Source organism: Pseudopipra pipra, chromosome 1 (assembly GCF_036250125.1).
Source record: "Pseudopipra pipra isolate bDixPip1 chromosome 1, bDixPip1.hap1, whole genome shotgun sequence".
Lineage (NCBI taxonomy): Eukaryota > Metazoa > Chordata > Aves > Passeriformes > Pipridae > Pseudopipra > Pseudopipra pipra.
The window spans coordinates 62378240-62399784 of record NC_087549.1 but is presented as its reverse complement, the minus strand read 5'-3'; the positions used below and the strand labels follow the sequence as shown (position 1 = coordinate 62399784).

Genomic DNA, 21545 nt, shown 5'->3' with positions numbered 1-21545 from the left:
AACTTGAGCTTCATGACTGAGCTCTGAGGGCAACAACTGTTTTCAGAACACTAAACAAAACCACTGTCTCTGGATTCTAATGTATACATTTTAACTTGTTCTGTAGAAATTTCAATCACTGAAGGCCACACTCATATTTCCCATAAAAACGTAACACAACAAAGCTAAAATCTCACTATGTGTGCATTGCACACTAAAAAAAGGTCATAACTGCTTCGTGGCAAAATACCCACACAGGCTTTAAAAATACACCTGTTCAATTTAAAAACAAATTTTTCATGAAACTAATCTGCATTCTGTAGCAGATAATATTAAAAAAAATACTGCTTTTATGCTGTCTCTAAACCTCATCTAGCATGCTAACCATGTCGGACTTGTTGAGTTTCATACAGCTGAATAAGTTTAAGTATCCATGGTGGATGATGAATAAGCCCTGCTTTCTCTGTCTGTTTTTGGATGGCTGACTGTAGTTCAGGATACCCAGCTTTATCCAGAGTAATTCCAGGGAATAGGTCATTAATGAGACTCATAAATAAAGGTTCATCTTCATCCACCTGTGAAGGACAAAGTAGGGGAAAATACATTATTTATTTATCAAACTTATTATTATAGCTGTAAACAATCTTCAAGAACATGCCATTTAAAAGAGGGCAGTAGAAAATATAATCTTTTCCAAAGAAAATATTATAATTATCCGGGAGTTTTATGAAGTGAATTTCATACAATGCAATTACAAGTAGTAATTTCTATATTAAATACTTAAAGTTTATAAAAATGTTAACACCTTAATATAGTTTTCTTCAATATATACACACACATTTCTTCATTTGTTACATAAGTTTGCAAGATTTATTCCAATCATATTTTGCCTGAGAATTTTTATAATTTTTTCCTTCTGTAAATCACTGAAGCACTGCTATAGGTTTGAACACAGGTACCACTGCACTGAATAGATGAACATCAGAAAAAGAGTAATTGACTCCATCACAAAACTGGCTCTCAAGGTAAATACGCAGGGTCTAGACATGCTATAACCTTTTAATTACAGCAATAAAAAGAAAGATGAATACTTTAAATAGTATTATTGAAAGACATTAGATTACACAAGTAGGCGTTAGCTGCTTCCAATTACCTCACTTACTGTAATTCTTAAGATGATCTGAAAAGGCAACAGACTCCCAAGAAATACATAAATTGGGGTCTTTGATGACATTATTAAAAGTTAATACAATGTAATCTTCCTTTCTCTCCTTAGAGCAGAAAGAATTAGAAACAAGAGTCAATTAGAGGATCAGGTAGGTCCCCTAGGGTCTGATGGTATTTCCACTGATTTTTTCAGCTAAAGCTTCTGCTGTGTTTTCCTCTCTTTAAAAGACAAATAATGCTCATATAGTAACTGTATTCTGATTCTCCACTCACTGATATATCATTGATCATATAAAACTGCAAAATAATGTATCCAACCGCTGAAGAAAAACAGCTTTTCAAAGTGCATAATAAATACCCTTAAAAATGCAAACAAAATACTCTTTTGGGGAAAGTCACCAGTGTCACAGTACCAGTTTGGAGAGGTTCATGTCCCGCAGAACTCTCATCACAACAGTTTTCTCTGGTTCTTGGGGATTAGATCTTTTCACTGCTCCAAGTGTTCTTAAAACAGACAGGATATTTCTAAGCCCAAAGTCATAGTGAACCTTGAAAAAATACATAAACACAATTGGTACTATAAAGATCAAACACTTTAAAATCAAGAGAGGGCTGAAAACTAAATTAATTAAATAAATAAATGCTATTGAACTTTCAAATATGATGAAATTCACAGCTCTTAATCCTTTCAACTAGATCTCCAGTACTGTTGTTATCAAATCCTGCAGATATTTTCTAGTGTTGTATGTCTGTACCTACCAAGTGTCCTTTTTGGTGGTAGACTACCATTTTTACAAGTCACCTGTAACAGAGCTGCATCTTCTTGCATTTTGCTAAATTCATAAATCAAACCACATCTCCCCAAACTACCCTCTGCTTTCTGCTCATAAAGGGACTGTTGCTACCTTGATGTACTGCTCTGGGATTCATGACTAAAAGGGCCAATCTGTTGCTGATATTAAGAAATATACTGAAATTATTCAGATACAATTTGTTATATGTAAGTCTATCCTATACTGTTCTCAATGACTTTCTGCTCTGTGGAGGGTTTCCTAACAACTTGGTTCAGAACAGAAGGATTTACTTTCAACAGCCATGTGCATCCTAGAGGTGTATCTAACTAGCTTTGGACTTAGGGAGGTAAGGTCTGGACGATCTTCCCTTCCTCTACTGACACAGCTGAACATTTGTAGAGTCATACAAACATACTCAACTAATTTTAGCACTTGTACCTGAACATACAAGTCTTATTTAACATAGATTTGAAAACATATACAAATGTTCTGTAATGCATTTCCTCTTCAACCATTGATGTAAATCCTAGAAGGAAAGTTATCAGGATAAAGGTTTTAAATTATGAAGTCTCCACAACTGCCAGCTGCTCAGAAGACTAAGTGGTAAAGACAGACATGGAAGAAGATAATCAAGATATTATTGTATTTAGAGAATATCTGCTCCCTCTGATTGATCAGAAATGTTTTTGTGACCCAGAGTATAGACTCTTTTTTTACACTATTGTATGTTGATCTTGTCCAGCCTCCAGACACCTACCCAGCTACTCTTTCACTTCCCCTGCTCAACAGAACAGAGAGAGAAAAGATAAAAAGAAAGCTCATGGGTCAATATAAAGACAGAGATATCACTTACCAATTAACATCACAGACAAAATAGACTTGACTGGGAAAAAATAATTTAATTTATGGCCAACTAGGATATATTTGGATGGTGAGAAACAAAGACAAATTAAACCAGCATCTTTTGCACACACCCCACCTCTATTTTCCAGGCTGACAAACTGGAACAATACATTGAGTAAACCCCAGAATTTTCAGCAAGGAATAACTTATTGATTAGGTTTATAGATGATACCTATCTGGTGAACTGGACCATAACTAGAGTTCAAAATTTCTAGGAGAAATTCAATACATTATTTATGCGTGATGCAATTAAATAAAAGCAAGTGCAAAATACTAAAGATAGAAACAACCAGCCGCACAAATAAAGAGTAACAACTCCTATTCACTCAGTGAAGAAACAAATCAGGTGTAGAAAGCTTTGCAGAAAAATATCTGACATTGGACTGAAGCCACAATCTCCCCAATGACTTATCTACAATTATGGTAGGCAATAAAAATAGAAGTGTCCTTTTTAGAAGGGTTGAAATGATATTTCCACTGGAGTTGGCACTTCTACACTGTGCCCAAAAGCTGGATTCCACATTTGAAGATGAACCCTACTGAAGAGAAATTAGAAAAGAAATTAAAGTTTTCAATTGAGTAGAAAACATGCTATATCAGGAAGAAGTAATACAAAATCTACTGTAGAAGTAGGAAAAGTGAATATGTAGGAAGAGTTATGATAAAATTCTTCAACATGCAAAAGATACCTGCAAAGAGGAAGACAGGAGGAACAGTAAGGGAAAGAAATAATGCACTACAATAGAGCAAGGGAAATTCAGGTTAACTTTTACTGAAAACATTGTGACCATAACGAAAACAAAACTTTGGAACAGATTGCCTGGGAAACTGCTAGCTATCTGTCAATAGAAACTGTTAAGGAAAGTCACAACCATTTATATCAAATTATTTAATTATTATTTGTCCTCCAGAAAGGTAAATGAATGACCCCTCAGAGCTCTGTCCAGCTTCATCTTCTATTATTCAATCAGATGCCAAGTTGCTACCAGCTGAAAAACTTAGGTATGAATATTCAGCCACGTACTGCCAGGAAAACTCGTTTTCAGATGGAAACATTAATACAAACAGATTAACAACTTCATGTGATGTTTGGAAAGCATATTTTATGCTGATAACAAAGTCAGGTATCATTTGGTAAATGGTATGTCCTAGTGAAATGTCCAGAATCATGACAAGGGCTGATATATTTTTTTCCCTTGCTAGATGACCATCATTAACATACTGGATGAGTCCACCAAAGTGAGTGGAAAAGAGACAATGGTCAAAATTTTCAAAGGGGGAAATTGCAATGGTTTGCATTATTAAGATTCCTTACAGAGAAAAGGTACCCAGAGAGACTGAATATCTCCATCCTTGGTGATATTCAAAACTCAGCAAGTGCCTTAGCAACCTGCTCTAGATTGACCCATTCTGGGCTAGAACTTGGACAATGTGACCTCTGGAGGTCCCTTCCAACTTACTCTAGTCTATGTCCCTCTAAAAGTGAGGACTGTGTTAAATTTGAAGAAATACTTTCATATCTATTCGTGGCCAGTCTTCGCGAACAAAGATTTGGGAAAGGTCATAAACCCTTCGAGCCTGCGCAGTGGATTTTTTAGGTGAGACACAGTGTGCGCTGAACTGAGCCCACCCTTTAATCCTGAGGTTCATCTGCTAGGGCTGAGCGAGCTTGGACAGTGGCAGTGAGGTCCTCAGGACGTAGGTTTGTTTAGAGTGACCTCTTAGATGGATGGTCTTACAGGGCTGACGAGCTCCATCTGCCCAGGGAAGTCCCCCGACTGGGAATCGAACCCAGGCCGCAGCAGTGAGAGCGCCGCATCCTAACCACTAGACCACCAGGGGGCCACTTTCATATCTATTAGAAAATTTAAAATAAGCTGAAATGACTTTTAAAGACAGGTTTTTCTGGTGCATTCCAACTGACCTACATGATGAGTGGTTCCAACCGACTATCTATTTACCTTAATCAGTCTGCTAGGTTTACAACTGCTTTGCCTTTCAGGAATGGCACAGAACAGCTAGAATTTACTGGCAAATGTAGATTATGAGTTATTTCCTTGCTTAATCTTTTAACAGCAGGGAAAAGATTGCACTTGAGCAAAATGCAGTGGTATAGGCAATGCCCTTGTAAGGAAGAATTAAAAAATGGGAAAATAAAAATGTCAGTACTAGAGATTTTTAGAGTACTTGCTCCATGGGGAAAAGAAAAAAATAGGGATATCAGTGGTTTTCTCCATATGAAAGCACCTTAAACAGATGATCCTCAAAAAGGGATTACTGCCTCATTTGCTTTCAAGCTTTGTTAGGTTTTTCTCTTCAGTTTCTATGATTTTCCCTAAGCTGGGTGAGGATTTGTGGAAGGAGGCAGTAGGTAAGAAGTCCTGTAACAAAGACAAATAATTCAGCTTTGGGGGCTCTGTCAGAATAACTCTTTCACAGGCTTGTGGACACCTTGGGCTTCCTACATTTGCTAAGGACTATTCTTTTATTTTACTGTTTATTGTTTTTCTTTACTGAAGGAGATGAGTCAATCAGGGTGCCTTTGGCTACTTGTGAGTCAGAGCTTCTCTTTCTACAGTCTGCATTTGTGTGTGTAAAATGTTTGGAAGACTTTATGTATTGCTTCTGGCAAATTCCTTTTAGATTTTCTGGGAGCTAAGTTCAGCTGGTGAATGGTTGTTTATTTTATTTTCTTCTGTTGATACATTACATTTGCTGAAAACAGGTAATATTCTACCATTTCCTATTGCATTGGTTCTTTATGTGACCCAGATCTTTACAGTCAACTGCCCGGATACCGAGCATTACTTAACTTCAAATTTCAAATTCACCATTAAAATTAAATAAATAAGTTCCACTAGGAAACACCGACCAATATGAGTCATAGAATCACAGAATGATTTCGGTTGGACATGACCTTAAAGATCATCTTGTTCAAACATCTCCTGCTATGGGCAGAGAACCTTCCACTAGACCAGGTTACTCAGAGCCCTCCAATCTGGCCTTGAACACTTCCAGGGATGAGGAATCCAGAACCTCACTGACCAACCTGTTCCAGTGCCACACTACCCTTATAGTAAAGAATTTTTTCATAGTATCTAATTGAATAAACCTCTAAAAAAGACTGTCTGTACTTTATAATTTTAGTTTTCTGGCTAGATGGAAGTGATTTGTATCCCACTGTACTCTTAGAAACATTTCCAGTTCATGAGACTCCCGTATTTAATCTGACGAACTCATTAGATCTCTCTCTCTATATAATCACATATTGCATTAGATGTATTTCCCAGCCTACAACAAACTTCATGAGGAACTTTAGCAAGTGTTTCAGATTATTCCATTACTACCACAACTATGAATGATGGGAGTGGGAGATAACACACATTGAAGTGAGCAAGTGGTTGACTCAACTGAGAAGCAAAAGGTCCGATCTGCAGTGGGCAAGAGAGACATCAAGAATGACAAAACAGGCTGGGAAGTGATTCAGCTCAAGTGTATTTGTGCAGATAAGAAAGGGCAAAGAGAACAGCATCATGGCAGAAGCTCACAGCAGAAGCAGGTTCCAATTTGAAGCGCCTGTTCACTATGGCATGCAGCATGACAACAAAACAGGAAAAATTAGAGCTCTGTGTGCAGTTACAGGGCTACAGTCTAACTAGGAAATGTGGTGGGATAGCTGCAATGGATGGATACAGGCTCTTTAGGAAGGACAAGCCAGGAGGGCTGGATGGACAGTTGCCCTTCAAAGTGAAAGAGTGCGGGAATGCTTTCCCTTAGGATGGCTAATGAGCCAGTTGAAAGCATTTATGTTAGAATTAGAGGGCTGAACAACATTGTGGCAGATGTCTGCTGCAAACATCCTGATGAGGAAAAAGCTGATGAATCTTTTTTCCAACAACTGGAGTTAGCCTCATCTTTGCAAGCCTTGATCCTCACTAGGGCTTGACACACCCCAGTATCTGCCGGAAGGGCAACACAGCAGGGCAGAGGCATTCCAGGAGATTTCAACACTATCTCCAATAACATCCTCACAGAGAAAATGGTGACTAGACAAGATGGTCAGACACTTCAACGGCTTGACCAAAGAGGCTGGGCAGTTTCTATCCTTGGAGATATTCAAAGCTCATCTAGACAAGGTGCTGAGCTACCTGCTCTCTTTGACTTCACTTTCAGCAGAGATATAGGACTTGTTGACCTTCAGAGGTCTCTTCTAAGTTCAGTTTTTCTCTGATTTTATAATTGTATATAATGGATTTATACAAGAGCAGGACTGCCCATTGTCAGGAGGACTTAGGAGCATACTACCACAGGTTTGCAGAAGGTTGTGCTTCCTGGCTCATATTACTGAGTATGGAATGATCCAGGATATGATGCATGAGGTAAACTGCTAGAAGTAAAGATCAGAATAGCAGGCTTCTCTGATGGATACTGTACAAATGTGAAATGATGTAGCTGGGTGTAAGGGTTGTGCCCATGTGCACACCCAGAGCACTTGGTCATTGATTTTCATTAATGTCAAGGAACTCCCTTGCTAGCATCAGCACATATGAGGGAAAGGACTGACCTGAGACAAAGTGATTGAGCTACATGTCTTCACAACAAAGCATTTGACTAACTGGTACAGGAGTTTTCCAGATGAGAATTTCACAGTTTCATAGAGTCCTCCAGGCAGTTCCTACAATCCCTAGGCCAACTGATAAGCCTTTCTTACATGTTTCAGAATATTAATTAACATGATGAGTGGAGAGTCTTGCTATCTCAGAGGCTCAAGGGCAGTTTCTGATGCAGAAATGACCAAACTGCACAAAGAAATTCATTATGCAGATGCAGCAATGGTTGTACATAAAGCATTGTACACTGTTAAGATATTTAAAATAAGTTTTGTACACAGCTAAGTTTCGTTTAGGTGTGAGCATTAAATTTTTAAGTAATCTGTCCAGGAATGAACCACTTCAAACACCTGTGACAGCAGAAAATGAGCAAAGCACTTTTCCAGAGGTAGAAGGCCAAATTTCTGATGCCTGCTTACACGTTTTTTTCACATTGAAGGAAAGAATCATGTCCAGGTCAAAAAAACACCACACAAATTGAGGCAATAAGAAAACTTAGTCCTACAGAGGCCAGGCCTGAGAAAAAAAAGAGATGCATATTCAATAGTCTGGAAACAAGGTGTGTTTCTGACTGCTAAAACCGTGCATACACAAATTTTCCACAGATTCCACTTCAGAGAGAGCTCTGACAAATGCAGTCTCGTAACTATAAAACACAGGCAGATGACAGGCCTGAGAGAGTAGGTTGGACAGTAACAAATGGACTAACACTAGTGATGCCTGATCAATATAGGGTGATTCAGATTGCCTAAAAACTAATATGAAGGCTAAAGGAGATACTCTGGGCAATATTACAGGGAAGCCAGCAGCAAATATGACCTGTCAAAAGCCAGTCCACAACATAAAGCTGGTGAGTAAAACTCTCTCAGAAAAATAAATCTGAGAGAAAGGAAAATTGAAATCCAGTTTGGTTATATATATATATTGAGAGTGAACTTACAGAAGTGTGAAGAAAGGAAGAGAAAATCCAAATCTGTACTGGTTTTGTTTTAACTCTGATGAACTAAATATGATGCGTCATTACCTTATTCTGTTGTAGTACAAGATTCTACATGGAAATTGATATAGTGACTAATAAATATATGGTACAGAACAATATAGTCAATATGCCCAGGTTCCTCAGGACCCAAACAAAGCAGGTGTTTAAGCCACAATGTATGTACCATTCATACGATTTCTCATTGAGAACCTCTAGTGGACAGTCAGCACAGGGCATTCAAAAGACAAGAACTATTTTTGTTTCTACTTAAATATGCCATACCAAACAGAACAGCACTTTTCTGTTTCTAGTAGCATTAGGCAAGACAGTGCCTTGTAGGTGTTCTTCAGTTATTTACAATTCTTACACCACCTCTTCAACAGATCTAGCCTTCATAAGTGGAGACATTGAAAAATGTGTCCTCCACAAAGTTCAGCAGAACAATGGACACCGTTCCTCTTAACTTCTCCAGTAACTGCACTCTGTTTAAGAATCACAAATCAAACTTCCTTTAGTACTCAAATTACTGTGAAAAATAAAAATAATATGATCATTTCAGACTCTGTTCCTGGAACTTGAAACTGAAAACCCTAAAAAATGAATAGGCTCACAAGTGTAAAAATAATTGTATATTCTACGAAAGTGTATTATCTACATATCCTTCCAGTGACAGCTTACAGTTGGAAAAAATATTTATTTTACCTGTTTAGATAACTGCTCTTCACAGAGTTTGTAGAGTGTATAGAATTTTTGACTAAGGACTTGGTTGTCTCGGAAACCAGCGCTTGCCAGCTTGACTCGCATAATAATGCTACGGTCTGGCACCATCATAGCAACTGTGCGAAACTGAATCTTCAGATTTTCAGGAAGTTCCTGTCGTCCTGCGTAGCCGGGGTTCTAAAATATGCAGTATATAAACCAAAACATCATAAAATGAAAGTGGAATAGGAAGGTTTATCTTCTCTGATAATTATTTGGCAAACACAGAAGCACATGTGCGATTACAAATGGTAGCTTGAGCATGTCACAATTACACATCACTACACAATTGCCTCAATACTGCAGTTCATAAAGGATGGGGAATCACATGTTATTTGGAGATGTCCAAGGCACACACATACAGACAGACAAACTCTTACAGATATTGAGTTGTTTTAAATGGTTACTTCCTCAGGGTCTTGATAGTGTTCCAGCGCTGGAAGTTACTGTCTCCAGTGAGAGTTCCCAGACCATTTCAGTGTAAAGTCAGTCAAGCAGTGCAAGCCATTGCTGAATATAATTTAAAACAATGGATCTGACCTCTCACTGAAGATGTCTAAGTCATTCATGTGACTACTGCATGGCTCAGTTGTGACAACAGTAGTCACTAGCTGTGCAGTGATAACTTCTTAAACCCTTCCAGTTCTTTACAAACTGTCTTCACACTGGCCTTTGTAGGCCACTAATTTGCCCTCTTTTTCATTATGGTGATTACTGTAATTACAATGATAACATTGACTCCTTTTCAAAGGTAGTACACCCTAATATAAAGACAAATGCTTCTATTTTGAGTTGTGGGTATGTAGGTAGCTAAGGAGAGGGAGATACAAAGATGTTTTTAAGGTATTCTTATACTTTCCTGCAGCTTTGCCTCCTGTACTGCTAGAAGCAGTCCACAGGAACCAAAGATACATCTTCAGGAGGCCAGTGAACCAGAGGGAGGGTGGTTTTCTTCATGCTGTCTTGTAGGACTGTGGTCAAAAGTTCTTCACAAGTGGTAAAATACTGACCAGACCAACTACAGTAGTCCTTGCAGTGATCATTTACTTCTGTTTTATTTTGACAGACTTTGACTAAAAATATGAGAGGGTTGAGTTTAATCTCAATCTGTCAAATATGCAACTAAAAAAGCCCTTAAAATATATAGTTAATGATAATTGCATATCACAAATCCTAAGTTCCAGTTTAAAAATAGGGGCAAGAGAAAATAATATCTTTATTATTTTACCAAATTATTGTTTAAATTGCATTTGCTATTTTTGAAAAGACGGTCCCAATGATTTCAACAGGGAAATTTCAATAGGAAATGAAATAGGAAAGATTTTTCACAATGATGGCATTTACACATATTTACAGACTTACCATAGTCAGAAATATACCAAATTCTCTGTCCATGTCAACAACATCACCATCAGTGAAAGTGAACTGAGGTTTCTTTTTTTTCTTACACTGAAGTACAATATATATCTGCTGAGCAGCTACTGATAAAACTGGAAGATCAATGCGGTTAAATTCATCAAAGCAACCCCATGCACCTGACTGAGCTAAACCTAAAAAAAGAAAAAAGGAAAATATTTTGTTAAAATATCAGATCAAACAAGAGTAATTTATGTATAAAATAGAGCATGTTCTATACAGCTTAATGTAACATGAGAAGAACAGAGAACATGAACAGAGTAAAATGAGAAGTAAAAACTCAAAATAAATTTGGCTGAGGATTAATGACACACAGAAAAAGAATCACTGCTTAAAAGAAAGATAAGCAAACTTCTTTACAAAGAATTCTACACTTCTATAGCAACCATAAGGCAGAAAGTGTTCAATAATATAGCACCTAGCAGCATAAACTTGCATACAGCATGGAAACTCATCTATGCAGGGGGTGAAATTGTCAAAGATGAGCTTGAGAGATACCTACCTAAATGAAAAGCACAAAATCAAATCGAAATCACTACATTTCTGACAGAAGCATTGTAGTATTTTATAGCAATTCATAGGTAAAAAAATTGTTGGAGATTAGCATCCTGCTGTTCAAGAGAGAAGAATCTGATGTCACACTTAGAACTGTTATTTGGAACTGGCCATGGAGTTCTAGACAGACAGTATTACCCATAAACATCATGAAACGAATGGCTTTTGGGAAAGTCAAGTACTCCTTCTGTGTCATATTAGTAGTATTGAAATAGGACAGTCTACAGCGGCAGCTTTCCAGAGCAGTAGTGGGAAAGCTATGTAATCCTCTGCTGTTCCACATCCATTTCAAAAAGATCAAAGTAATTCTATAGACAGTTACCAAATTTAAAACATGAAATATCCAATCCTACTGTCTTTAAAAATAAATGTAGAATGTTCCTTGACTTCACTGATGTAGCAGCAAGTCCTTTAACTGATGTTCTCCCTCTTGTATGTGGAATATCAGGACCTTGGATGCAACAGGAGGCCTTAAGTGCCCTGACCAGCCTTACTTGGGGTTTCTACCCACACTCTGTTCTACAGTCCAGGAGTTCCATTTCAGCTCAGGTATGTCTGAACTGTGTTGTGTGTAGGGCTGTGCACAGTCCTATCTTCTCTTATGCTGAACTTCTGACTGAGCTTCCTGGAGGACCCCAGAACACCACAGTTTTACCTCCAGTCCTGCCTACTGCTGTTTCTGATTGAACTTCCTAGATGGATCCTGGATCCACCTGGTTATTTCACCTTGTCTGATGGTCAGTGGACAGCTGATGGAATAAGCTGTCAACAACCTGCCCTGTTTAGGCACTGTGGGACTGTGCCCTGGTGAATGAAGTCCCTGCCCCTGCCTGTATGGTGGTCACCCTGGCGTGTCTTCCCTCATGGAGATGCCCCATTCTTGCTGCTTCCTGATAAAAAATGATTGCAGAGATTTTTCAAAAGCAGTTGTCCCCTTTTGTTACATGTGTCATATGACTCCTAAGACCCATTCTAAAAAGAAACCCAAAAAGGTGGGTTTTTTCTATTTTATTTATTAAGCATAAATATCTACTCTTTGGGATGCAACAAGGAAAAGCTCTAAAACTTTGAAATATTTTTTAACTAGGAAACTTATTGTCTCTTACACTTATTGTCTGTATCTTAAAGGGTTTTGAAATCAATTTCTCAATAGAATGGTGAGGTTCAGTTCTAACTGAATAATTTTTCTTTGGGAAAGGGAAAAAATTCACTTGTTCTGTAATGCCATCTGCTGCATGGAGTTAGGAAACCTGACTCTCAGGCAAGACCTCAGTCTGAAATGCGAAAGGATAAGTTACCAAAGTGGTCAGGATAAGAAGGCAGAAACAAAGCAAGAATACAGAGCCTTGATATTTGAATTGACACAAGCCACAGACACTTTTTAACAGAAAGAAATGAAATCACCAAGGAGTCAAGAGAAAAGGTGGTAACAAAGAGATACAGACATTCTCACAGAAGGAACAGAGAGGAAGATGACAACAGCTTGGTGAGATTGAAGACAAACCCACTCCAATGGGAAATAAAGTCTGATAAACCCCCTATGGACTGAGGACTTGAGGTACAGCAGAGACCCAGTAAATTACTTCATTTGGTGTTATGAGCATATTCATACTTAGTCAGACAGCAAGCAGGTCTCAGCCCTCTTCTGTTTATTATCAATGAGTAAAATGAACCCGTGACACTAAAGGTCCTCACACATGACAAAAGACGTGCAACTAGAAGTTGACCTGAAGCTCTGGGGGTTACAAGAGGTCCTTTGAGAAACTTGTGACTTTGACTGAAGTTATTCACATGCACAGTTAGTTCAGCTTCTAGCTTAGAAATATTCTTCTGTTTAAAAAATGTTGGTCAGCTTTGCTGGTTTCTTAATTAAAACTAAAAATTGTCTCCAGGCTATCAGGAGACATCACAACAGTGAAAATTACGGTTATGATAACCTGTGTTCCACCACTCACAGAAAATGGTGGTGTTCTGTGATCTACCTGTCCATTTAAACAATAGTAGATATGCACAAGAAAGTTATCAAAGTTTGACCACTATCTCATTTTCCTGGTTTCAAAAAAGTTCTAGAGTTTGAAATAAGACACTGCACCACTCTGCGTATTTCCCTACCTTGCACAACATCATTGAGCTTCATATATGATTGTCTTGTTTGACACAAAAATGGCAAAGGAGGGGTAAATATCCTCCCCCCTTGGAATGAGTGTGATAGAGGCATTAAAAAAGACCCCAAACAGTAGAAATTATTAAAATGGAAAAGGAAAAGAAGATATAGATAGGAAACACCCTTAAATAATATTAAAAAAAAAAAACAAACAAAAAACCCTGGAAAACATGCAGGAAGAAAAATGGGAAAAAAACCAAGGAGAAATAATCAAATATCAGGTAAAGTTGATGAGTGCCTGGAAACAAGAGGAAACAGAGATGAAAATATCCTATTAATCGTTGTTAATTCACTACTGAAAAGACAAAAACTTATAACTCTAAAATGAACAAACCAGATATTTTCTTACCTTTATAGATACGACCAAGTCCTCTATAGTCCATTTGGTCTGAACAATTGAAAACAACAACATACTTTCCCAGGCATTTGCCCATGTCTTTAGTTGTCTCCGTTTTCCCCGTCCCTGCAGGTCCTGCTGGTGCACCACCCATACTCATGCCCAGGGCCTGTGCCAGAGTGATGTAACACCTAAAGACAGAACAAAGAGACCTATGAATCCTTTTCTACTATCAATTACTTGAAGTCCATTAATGCAACCACAATAGTTGTGTTATACAGAGCTAGGGAAAGGGGCAGAAATGGCTGTGCTTCCATGGGGTAAGTCCTCAGTTGCTGCCTTTGGGCAGTGAATCTGAGTTACCAGGTACCAACTTCAATCCACCTGCAGAAAAGCATCCATCCAGCACAGTGATGATTGCAACAGCCCAGGAAATCCACAGGTCAATTCTAAATAGTGAATACTAAAATACTGTAGTATTGTGATTTACTCAAAGTATAATATGCCCTCCTTCCATGACTCAGGCTCACTCTGAAGCACCCAGACCCACTGGATTTCTACCTTCTTCCCCATCCTCCTACTCTCTCCCCAGAGCACATAGGATGGGCTCTCTGATCTGGCAATAGGAAGGCACAGAGGCTGGAAGCAGCCACTGTTCCTGACATTTCTCTACCAGCATGCCAAACCACAGCAGGCCTGCCAGTCACATGAAGTCTTTGAGTTCCAGGAGGGTAACACACAAGAGGGAAGACTGGAGGAATCCATGTGCCCTAGGATGATCTTATGCTTCAGCCTCCATCCTGGGCTGAGATCCTCAGGTTTAAGTCTCAGCCTCCCCAGATAGCATGGAGGCTACTGAAGGGTGTAGGAAGACTGTTGTTCTAACCTACTGTGCTCCAAAATTACAGTAAACCCATTTTAACACTGAAACTCAATAGCTTTATGATATGGGTGGGGAGATAAAATGGGTACTGAAAGAAACCCAAATGATACCACCTAGCACCACTTCATAGGAAACAACAGAGTACTCATTCTAATCTAATAGCAGTAAGAATGCTTTGTCACCTTATTACTCAGTGTTCAGTTAGCAGGTGGTCAGTTAATTCATAAAAAGTACCAGTCCTAACAATTCTGCTACTGAAAATGAGGTAAGGACAAATTGTATACATAGTACAAGCCCTATATAGAACTTTCATTTAATTTTTGGTGTCTGACATGATGTTTCGGAGCATTTAATTTCAGTGCCATTATCTTAATGCAATGTACTACCAACAGTGTGCATTTATCACGTGCTTCGGGAATCTCTCTGTATACGAAATAATTAACCAAACAGCACTTGACTCCAAGTTGATTAATGGAAAGCAAAGATACCATTAGCTGAAAATTTTCAGCTTATACAACACCCTATAGCAACACTAAAAAATACTAAAATGGAAAAAGCCCATAAGCGGAAGAAAATCCGTTCTTATGCAACATTGCTTAAGTACATAAGTTTCCCATGCTAACACTAGAAAACATCTCTGCTTCAAGTACCCTTTCAACATGCAACAGTGGATAGCCTCCAATTTGTTTGGCTCTTCTAGGTTTGTCCAAAGACAGATACGCCTGTTCTTTTTTGTTGTTATTATTATAAAAAGGCTCATTTTCTTCAATCATGTCACCCTGTGCTAGTTTTAAATCTCATGTGACACAGCACCTTGTAGAATTCCTGATTTGGAAGAGACCCACAAGGATCTTTGAGTCCAATTCCTGGCTCTGCAAAGAACAAACCCAAAAACCACACCACGTGTCTGGGAGCATTGTCCAAACACCTTTTTAACTCTGGCAGTCTTGGTGCCCTGGTTGCACCTGGTTGCAATTTAATTCTGTGAATAAATTTTGAATTACAACATTTTCTTGATACCGGCTGTCCTGATAGGCAAAAATACTGTCAGTGTGTTAGTGCTGCCATATCCCCTAATCCATTGCATGTTTAGCGCTGCAAACTGACCTCTAATCTAACACAGGAACAGTAGGATGCATAACATACAGTTTGGCTGATGTGTGTTATATATTAAAAGCCAAGTATCCACGTACAGGGTTTTGACTTTCTTAACAGCTCATGGGGAATAGAATAATTTTGGTTCAGAAATTGGCAAAAATCTGAATTTTCACTAGTAGATAAATTCTAGTAGCACAGAGAGTGCAAAGACAGTTCCAACATTAATTCAGGATGGGGCTTTGAGCAACCTGGTCTAGTGGAAAGTGTCCCAGGCCATGGCAAGGAGGTTGGAATTAGATGATCTTTAATGTCCCTTCCAGTCCAAACCATTCTATGACTCCATAAATTACTGAATATGCACAGTTTTTGACATTCTTATCCATACCTAAAAGAACAAGCTCTGGCATAGCAAACACCCCTGCCCAGCCAAAGCACTAACCAACTACTTGAGGAAAATAGGCATCTAATGGAGTTTGAACCATGCTGTATAACTAATATTTCAGCAATAAAAATTTCTCCTTATGTTTGCCTTCAGAGCTTTTTCTGTGTTTGTAGTCCTATAATTCTCTATAAGCCTTGTTTAAAACCATACTGACACTAGTTATTCAATGCTATGTCCTGAGTTACTGCTTTTTCCTCCAGGGTGACTTCAAATGAATCACTTGCCATAATACCAAATTCTCATGCAACTACTACCTTATTGAAAGCAGCAATATATTGGTTTTTAGATCCAGTCTGTTCAGGTTGGTGAAGTGTATGGAGTTCAGGTATATTTATCTTGAGCACAAATAAGTTTTTCAATGCCTATCACACCTCTTATAGCTCAAGGAAACACTCAAAGAGAGTCAACCCACTTTCGACAGCTGAATATATGAGCACTGGCCTCTGCTGTTCACCAGCAATATTGCAGCATTGTAGTGCAACCTAATTAATTCTGATACACACAAAAGTTCAGGGTATTAAGTCAAAGGAATTAAATCGTAGCTCCAATACTATGTACTGCATTCTTTTTATAACTACCTGTCAGTTAAGGGAGTTATTACAAGCCTGTCTGTACACCCCAGGTATTCATTGCAGTAGGTGAACTCTACATCAGTGATTTTGATAACGCATTTATCCAAGTCCTCAAGAAAATAAAATCGAGACTGTTTTTGCCATTCAAAATCAGATGGAGATTTAATGTTCATATCGACCTATAATGGAAAAGAAAAATCATTAATATAGAAATAAACTGTAAAAAAAAAATAATCTTAAATTCCATACAGGAAAAAAAAAGCGTACTTCATACAAATTCCTGACCTGAAAGAATCAGCACGGAATCTGTCAGGAGCCAAGACATGAGAACAGTCTTTTCAAACCTGTCTATGACATGCTCTAAACCTCCTGACCACTTTGATTTTACTCTGTATTGTGCACACAGATTATGAATTGTGTCTTACAGAGTTATTGGAGAACAGTGATGGAAAACTTCTTAAAAACTGAAGTAACAATACTGGTTACACTATATGGTATCTGTGCCATTACTCACAGAAATATTAAATTGTGGACAACATTTGAATTCGTTGTATACATATGTATTCATTGTAGACCTGTCTATGTGCTTTATTTGGGATCTATTTTTTAGTATGTACTTGTCACACGCATATTTAAATTTGTGGTATATTAATAAATCTTGATTCGTTATTTTTGACACTTGATCTCGAAATCACCAGCCTTTTACAGACTCTGTAATCGTAGTTATTGGCCTTGCAAACACAGTGTAATGTGATGAGGAGGTTCTGGAATTTCAGTCACTTCCTTGTACTTTATTTCAACCACAAAACGATATGTTTAGCAGAGAACAGAATGTTTTGAGATAGAAGGATAATATTACTTTACCAATTAAGAACCCTTTCCCCAGTTTTGGACTTGCGCCTGACTTTTTATTTCACATACGGGCCCTATAAATTTAACCAGTTTTGTGTGATTTAATTTTATTATAATATGACATTGAATTAATTTATAATGAAATGTTCAATTAAGAAGATAATGATGAAAATAAATTCAAAACTACAGGCAGAGTATAAAATCCCATGCCTATCTTAGGAGCCAGCAGTTTTCTTTTTAGCTCTTAGTATTTTTCTTTATTATATTCTATATTTTTTTACACATGCACTTAATTTTTATCTTCCTAACATATGCATAAATTAAGCAATCCAGTATTGAATTATTGGGCTTTGCATCATGCAAGCTTTTTAAAAATTATTCTACTTCCATTTTTATAATTATACTTTCATTTATTCAATATACTTATCTAAAGAAAGTCTGATGTTACCCAGTTATTAAAGAATTTAAAATATCTCTTCTGTTTATTTTTGCTACCCTTTTCAAATATATGGAGCCTCACTGCTTTTACCTTTGAATAACTATTACCTTAAATCAATACATAGGTCGGCCTGGAAATTACATGATTGATAGCAGTAGTAAATGGACTTTTTTTTTATGCTGATATTTCAATCCAATTACGCATTAAATCTTCAAGGTGAGAGAATAGTTCAATTTGAAAAGTTAAATTCTTTTGCTCACAGTGAATTTGCGCATGATGGGTATAAACAATCATTTTAAAAATTGAAGTCTGAACTTACTAACATACCTATATATAATTCACCCTTATCTCTGCATGACATCTATATGAAATCAAACTAAATCTGATATGTTTATCACAGAACTAATGTTAGAGCTACACGAAGGGAAGAGATTGCAAGATTTGTTTTACATTTTTTGATATGTGCAAAACCTTCTACGGAAAGTTCCTTAAAGGTTTTCTAAAACTTACCAAATCATCAAAGATATCCTTCTGGTGCACATGAATGGTAATTAAAGTTTCATATTTTGTGCGCTCCATTCTTGTCAGATTGTGTGTTGTCATGTCAATCAAATCATTTAAAAGTTCCAAAAACTTCTGATTCGTTGTGTGCATTACCTTTTCCATATAGCAAGAATATACATATTAATATAAACACCATTTGTTCTTCCAATGTTTAGAATAAAAAATAAACATTTGCAAACATATGTGACCTTTGTATTCTGCTTTGTATTTTTTATGCTTGGAATCCTAAATTTGGATTTGTAGTTTGCCCTCCATACATGCATTCTTACCCAACAGAGTACAATAAGGTTATATCTAGGTGATCAGGTCACATTATAAGATTTTATTTCAAGACAATTGCTCCTTTTACTATACATTCAGCTGACTGCATCCCGGCATATATTCAGAACCATCAGTCTCTGGTTTTGGGTTTTATATATTAGCCCAAGCAGTATCTACTCTTTAGGGGGAACAGGAACATGGAGATCTGTCACATTCTCTAAGTAGAGGAGGGGGACAATGTAATGTAATTTTACATGCCAATGCTAAAATAATGATTTATTTTGTGGTACCAGATAGGTTACAAAATTCCACAAAATATAATACTGGTTTATGTAAACAGCATCAGCCTCTGTCAGTGATGCTTCTGGAACACAATAAATTATAAAGCACTAAGGTTTCAGAAAGAGCAGCTCATTTATACTCCTGTTTCAAATCTGTGAGAGAACAATCACACTAGCTTTCTGTAAATGTATGCACAGCCTAAAATTCACACTGTTTGCTTAGAAAAAAATGCTAAAAACACGGTTAAAACTAACAGAGAATTAAATTACCTCCCTGCCCCCCAAACACACACACACAGTTCAGCCCCCCCTCCCCCCAAAAAAACAAAACAAAAGCTGTGTTCTAGTTAACGCAAAAGAATCTTGGCATCTAGTTAGTCTATGAACTGGAGTGGTCTATATCCATTTTAAAACCAGATCTATACTCTTTTAAAACTTTGCACAATGCAGAAAACGTAGCACTACATGATCTTCTCCATAGTCTAGATACTTTGATGCTTTCATTCAGTATCAAAGTACGGCACAGGACCATTGCCCTGCACTTACTTTTATGTCAAGATGGTGTTATTAGTTCTTTGTTCAATCTCACTTTATATTCTTGATTAACGGTAATACGCAACTCTCTAATCCACACCTTCTCCATCCCCTTTCATAGATTCAGTGTTACTAATAACACCTTGGTTGTTAACAGCATCTTCTCCATGTGTTTGGGATTAAACAAACACCTCCTCAAATGGTTGTTATTCTTTCCCCCTCCCTAAAAATGAGCTCATCCACTGAAGAATCTACTATGTTTGGTTAGAGACAGCCAATGCCCACAAAGCACAGTTATTTCCTTGAAGTTTGGGAGCTCTTATTTCTTTCCTAATTTGATTTTGGGAAAGTAATAGGACAAGATGCCCCATATTCCCAAACCGAGAAACTGTCCCTTCCCAAGCTGACTGCAGTAACAGAACAACAGAAAAATCACACAATTAGGAACAATTCTAAAGCACATGCTGGGGGATAATGAGGAGGTGTGACTTCTTAACACATTCTACATCATTCTGTTTTCCTGTTAGCTTCTGTTTTATTCTGGATAATTAACTAGTACTTTATGCTTTTTCCTACATGTTAATTTTAACTTTTCACAATATCCACTGTTACAAACAATGCTTTTAATAAATCCCCAGATTCATTAAATATTACCTTTTTGTCAGTTTTGGTACTGTTCAGTGCCTTCTCTGCATCTCTGGTCCAGATCATTTGAATTCCCAGAAGTCCTATTTGTGCAGGAAACATTGCCTGAAAGTCATACAGCTTAAATTCTGAATCGTTAATGACCATTGATGCCTGTCTAATGATGGTGTGGATTGTTTTCCTAATCCCATTCAGCAGCTGACCTAGCCAGAATTCCACATTGCCCTGAAATAAACAAGAAAGTACTTTTAAAGAACTAGTTTATGAATAATTCACAAGGAGCAAAAGCTCTACGTGACTTTTATCCCAGTTCTTCATAATCCCATTTCCCTCTTTGTTATTCTCGAATCTTTAAAAGATTCCTTTCCTCCTTCTGCTCCACTGCCCTTCTAGACATATGTGATGGATTTGACACTTCGCAGCAGTACTGCTGAGACAACAGGTAAAGCAATTGTTACAAAATGACACAAATGTCCTGTCCTTTCTAGTCTTCGCTCTTGATGTTCACATTGGAAGGTTTTCGTTCAGCTAGTCAAATAATAGCATGATGTGATACTGTTGGTCTCTAAAACATAAATCTACTTTAAATCAAGTAATGAAAAACTTCAATATATATTTTCATTACCTGAGCTAAAACTGGTTCAATAATATTGACCCGTTCTCCTTCTTGAGATTCAAACAATAAAATCTGGTCGTAGTTTTTTTCGTGAAATCCCACTCTGTTAACATTGTCAAACAAACTTAATAAATGTGCCTACAATAGAATCAGAAAAAAAAACACCTGAATAAATTGATCAGATATGGCATTCTTACTTTGTCTTTAAATTCTGAATTAGAAGATTCTGTAAATCTTTCCATCAGTGTAAGAAATTCTCTCAAATAAATAACAAAATCCTCCATGGTCCTCACTTAGTAATATTGACCACAAAAACATATTGCTTTATTACTTGTACCTGAATAGTGTGGGAATCAGATGCTTGACCAAGGATTTCCAAAAGAGCAGGGTCAGATATGAAAAAAAATCTTGGAAATATTAACCGTTTTTTTTCCAAATAGCCAGTCAGTGATTTCTGACAGACTTCCAGCTGTTCCAGCAAATGTGGTAATAGCTGTGCCAAAGTCTCATCTCCAACGCAGCACTGCACAATGTTTGATGTTTCATGGGCTCTCTGCATAATTCTCTGCCATGATTTATCAATGTTCTGAAATCTTCTGGCTTCCTGAAGTACATGATAAATACATTAGCTTTTTGTCATGTTTGTCATATTCTAAAAGTTAAATAATACCATGAGACAAGGTAACAGTTTAATA

At 37.4% G+C, this 21545-nt stretch overlaps 1 protein-coding gene across 7 annotated transcripts in view; it reads right to left on the bottom strand.

The window, feature by feature from the left end:
- The window catches only part of LOC135416153 (dynein axonemal heavy chain 5-like), a 156573-nt gene that overhangs the window by 89573 nt on the left and 45455 nt on the right, over positions 1-21545 (bottom strand). For all 7 annotated transcript variants that reach the window (XM_064659005.1, XM_064659014.1, XM_064658962.1 and 4 more), the window contains 10 exons: positions 21188-21454; positions 20860-20988; positions 20244-20459; positions 18460-18606; positions 16665-16837; positions 13676-13854; positions 10554-10741; positions 9135-9329; positions 1560-1694; positions 365-554 (listed from right to left, as the gene is read on the bottom strand). In XM_064659005.1, coding sequence (XP_064515075.1) covers positions 365-554; positions 1560-1694; positions 9135-9329; positions 10554-10741; positions 13676-13854; positions 16665-16837; positions 18460-18606; positions 20244-20459; positions 20860-20988; positions 21188-21454 — 1819 coding nt within the window. The remainder of the gene's footprint in view (positions 1-364; positions 555-1559; positions 1695-9134; positions 9330-10553; positions 10742-13675; positions 13855-16664; positions 16838-18459; positions 18607-20243; positions 20460-20859; positions 20989-21187; positions 21455-21545) is intronic.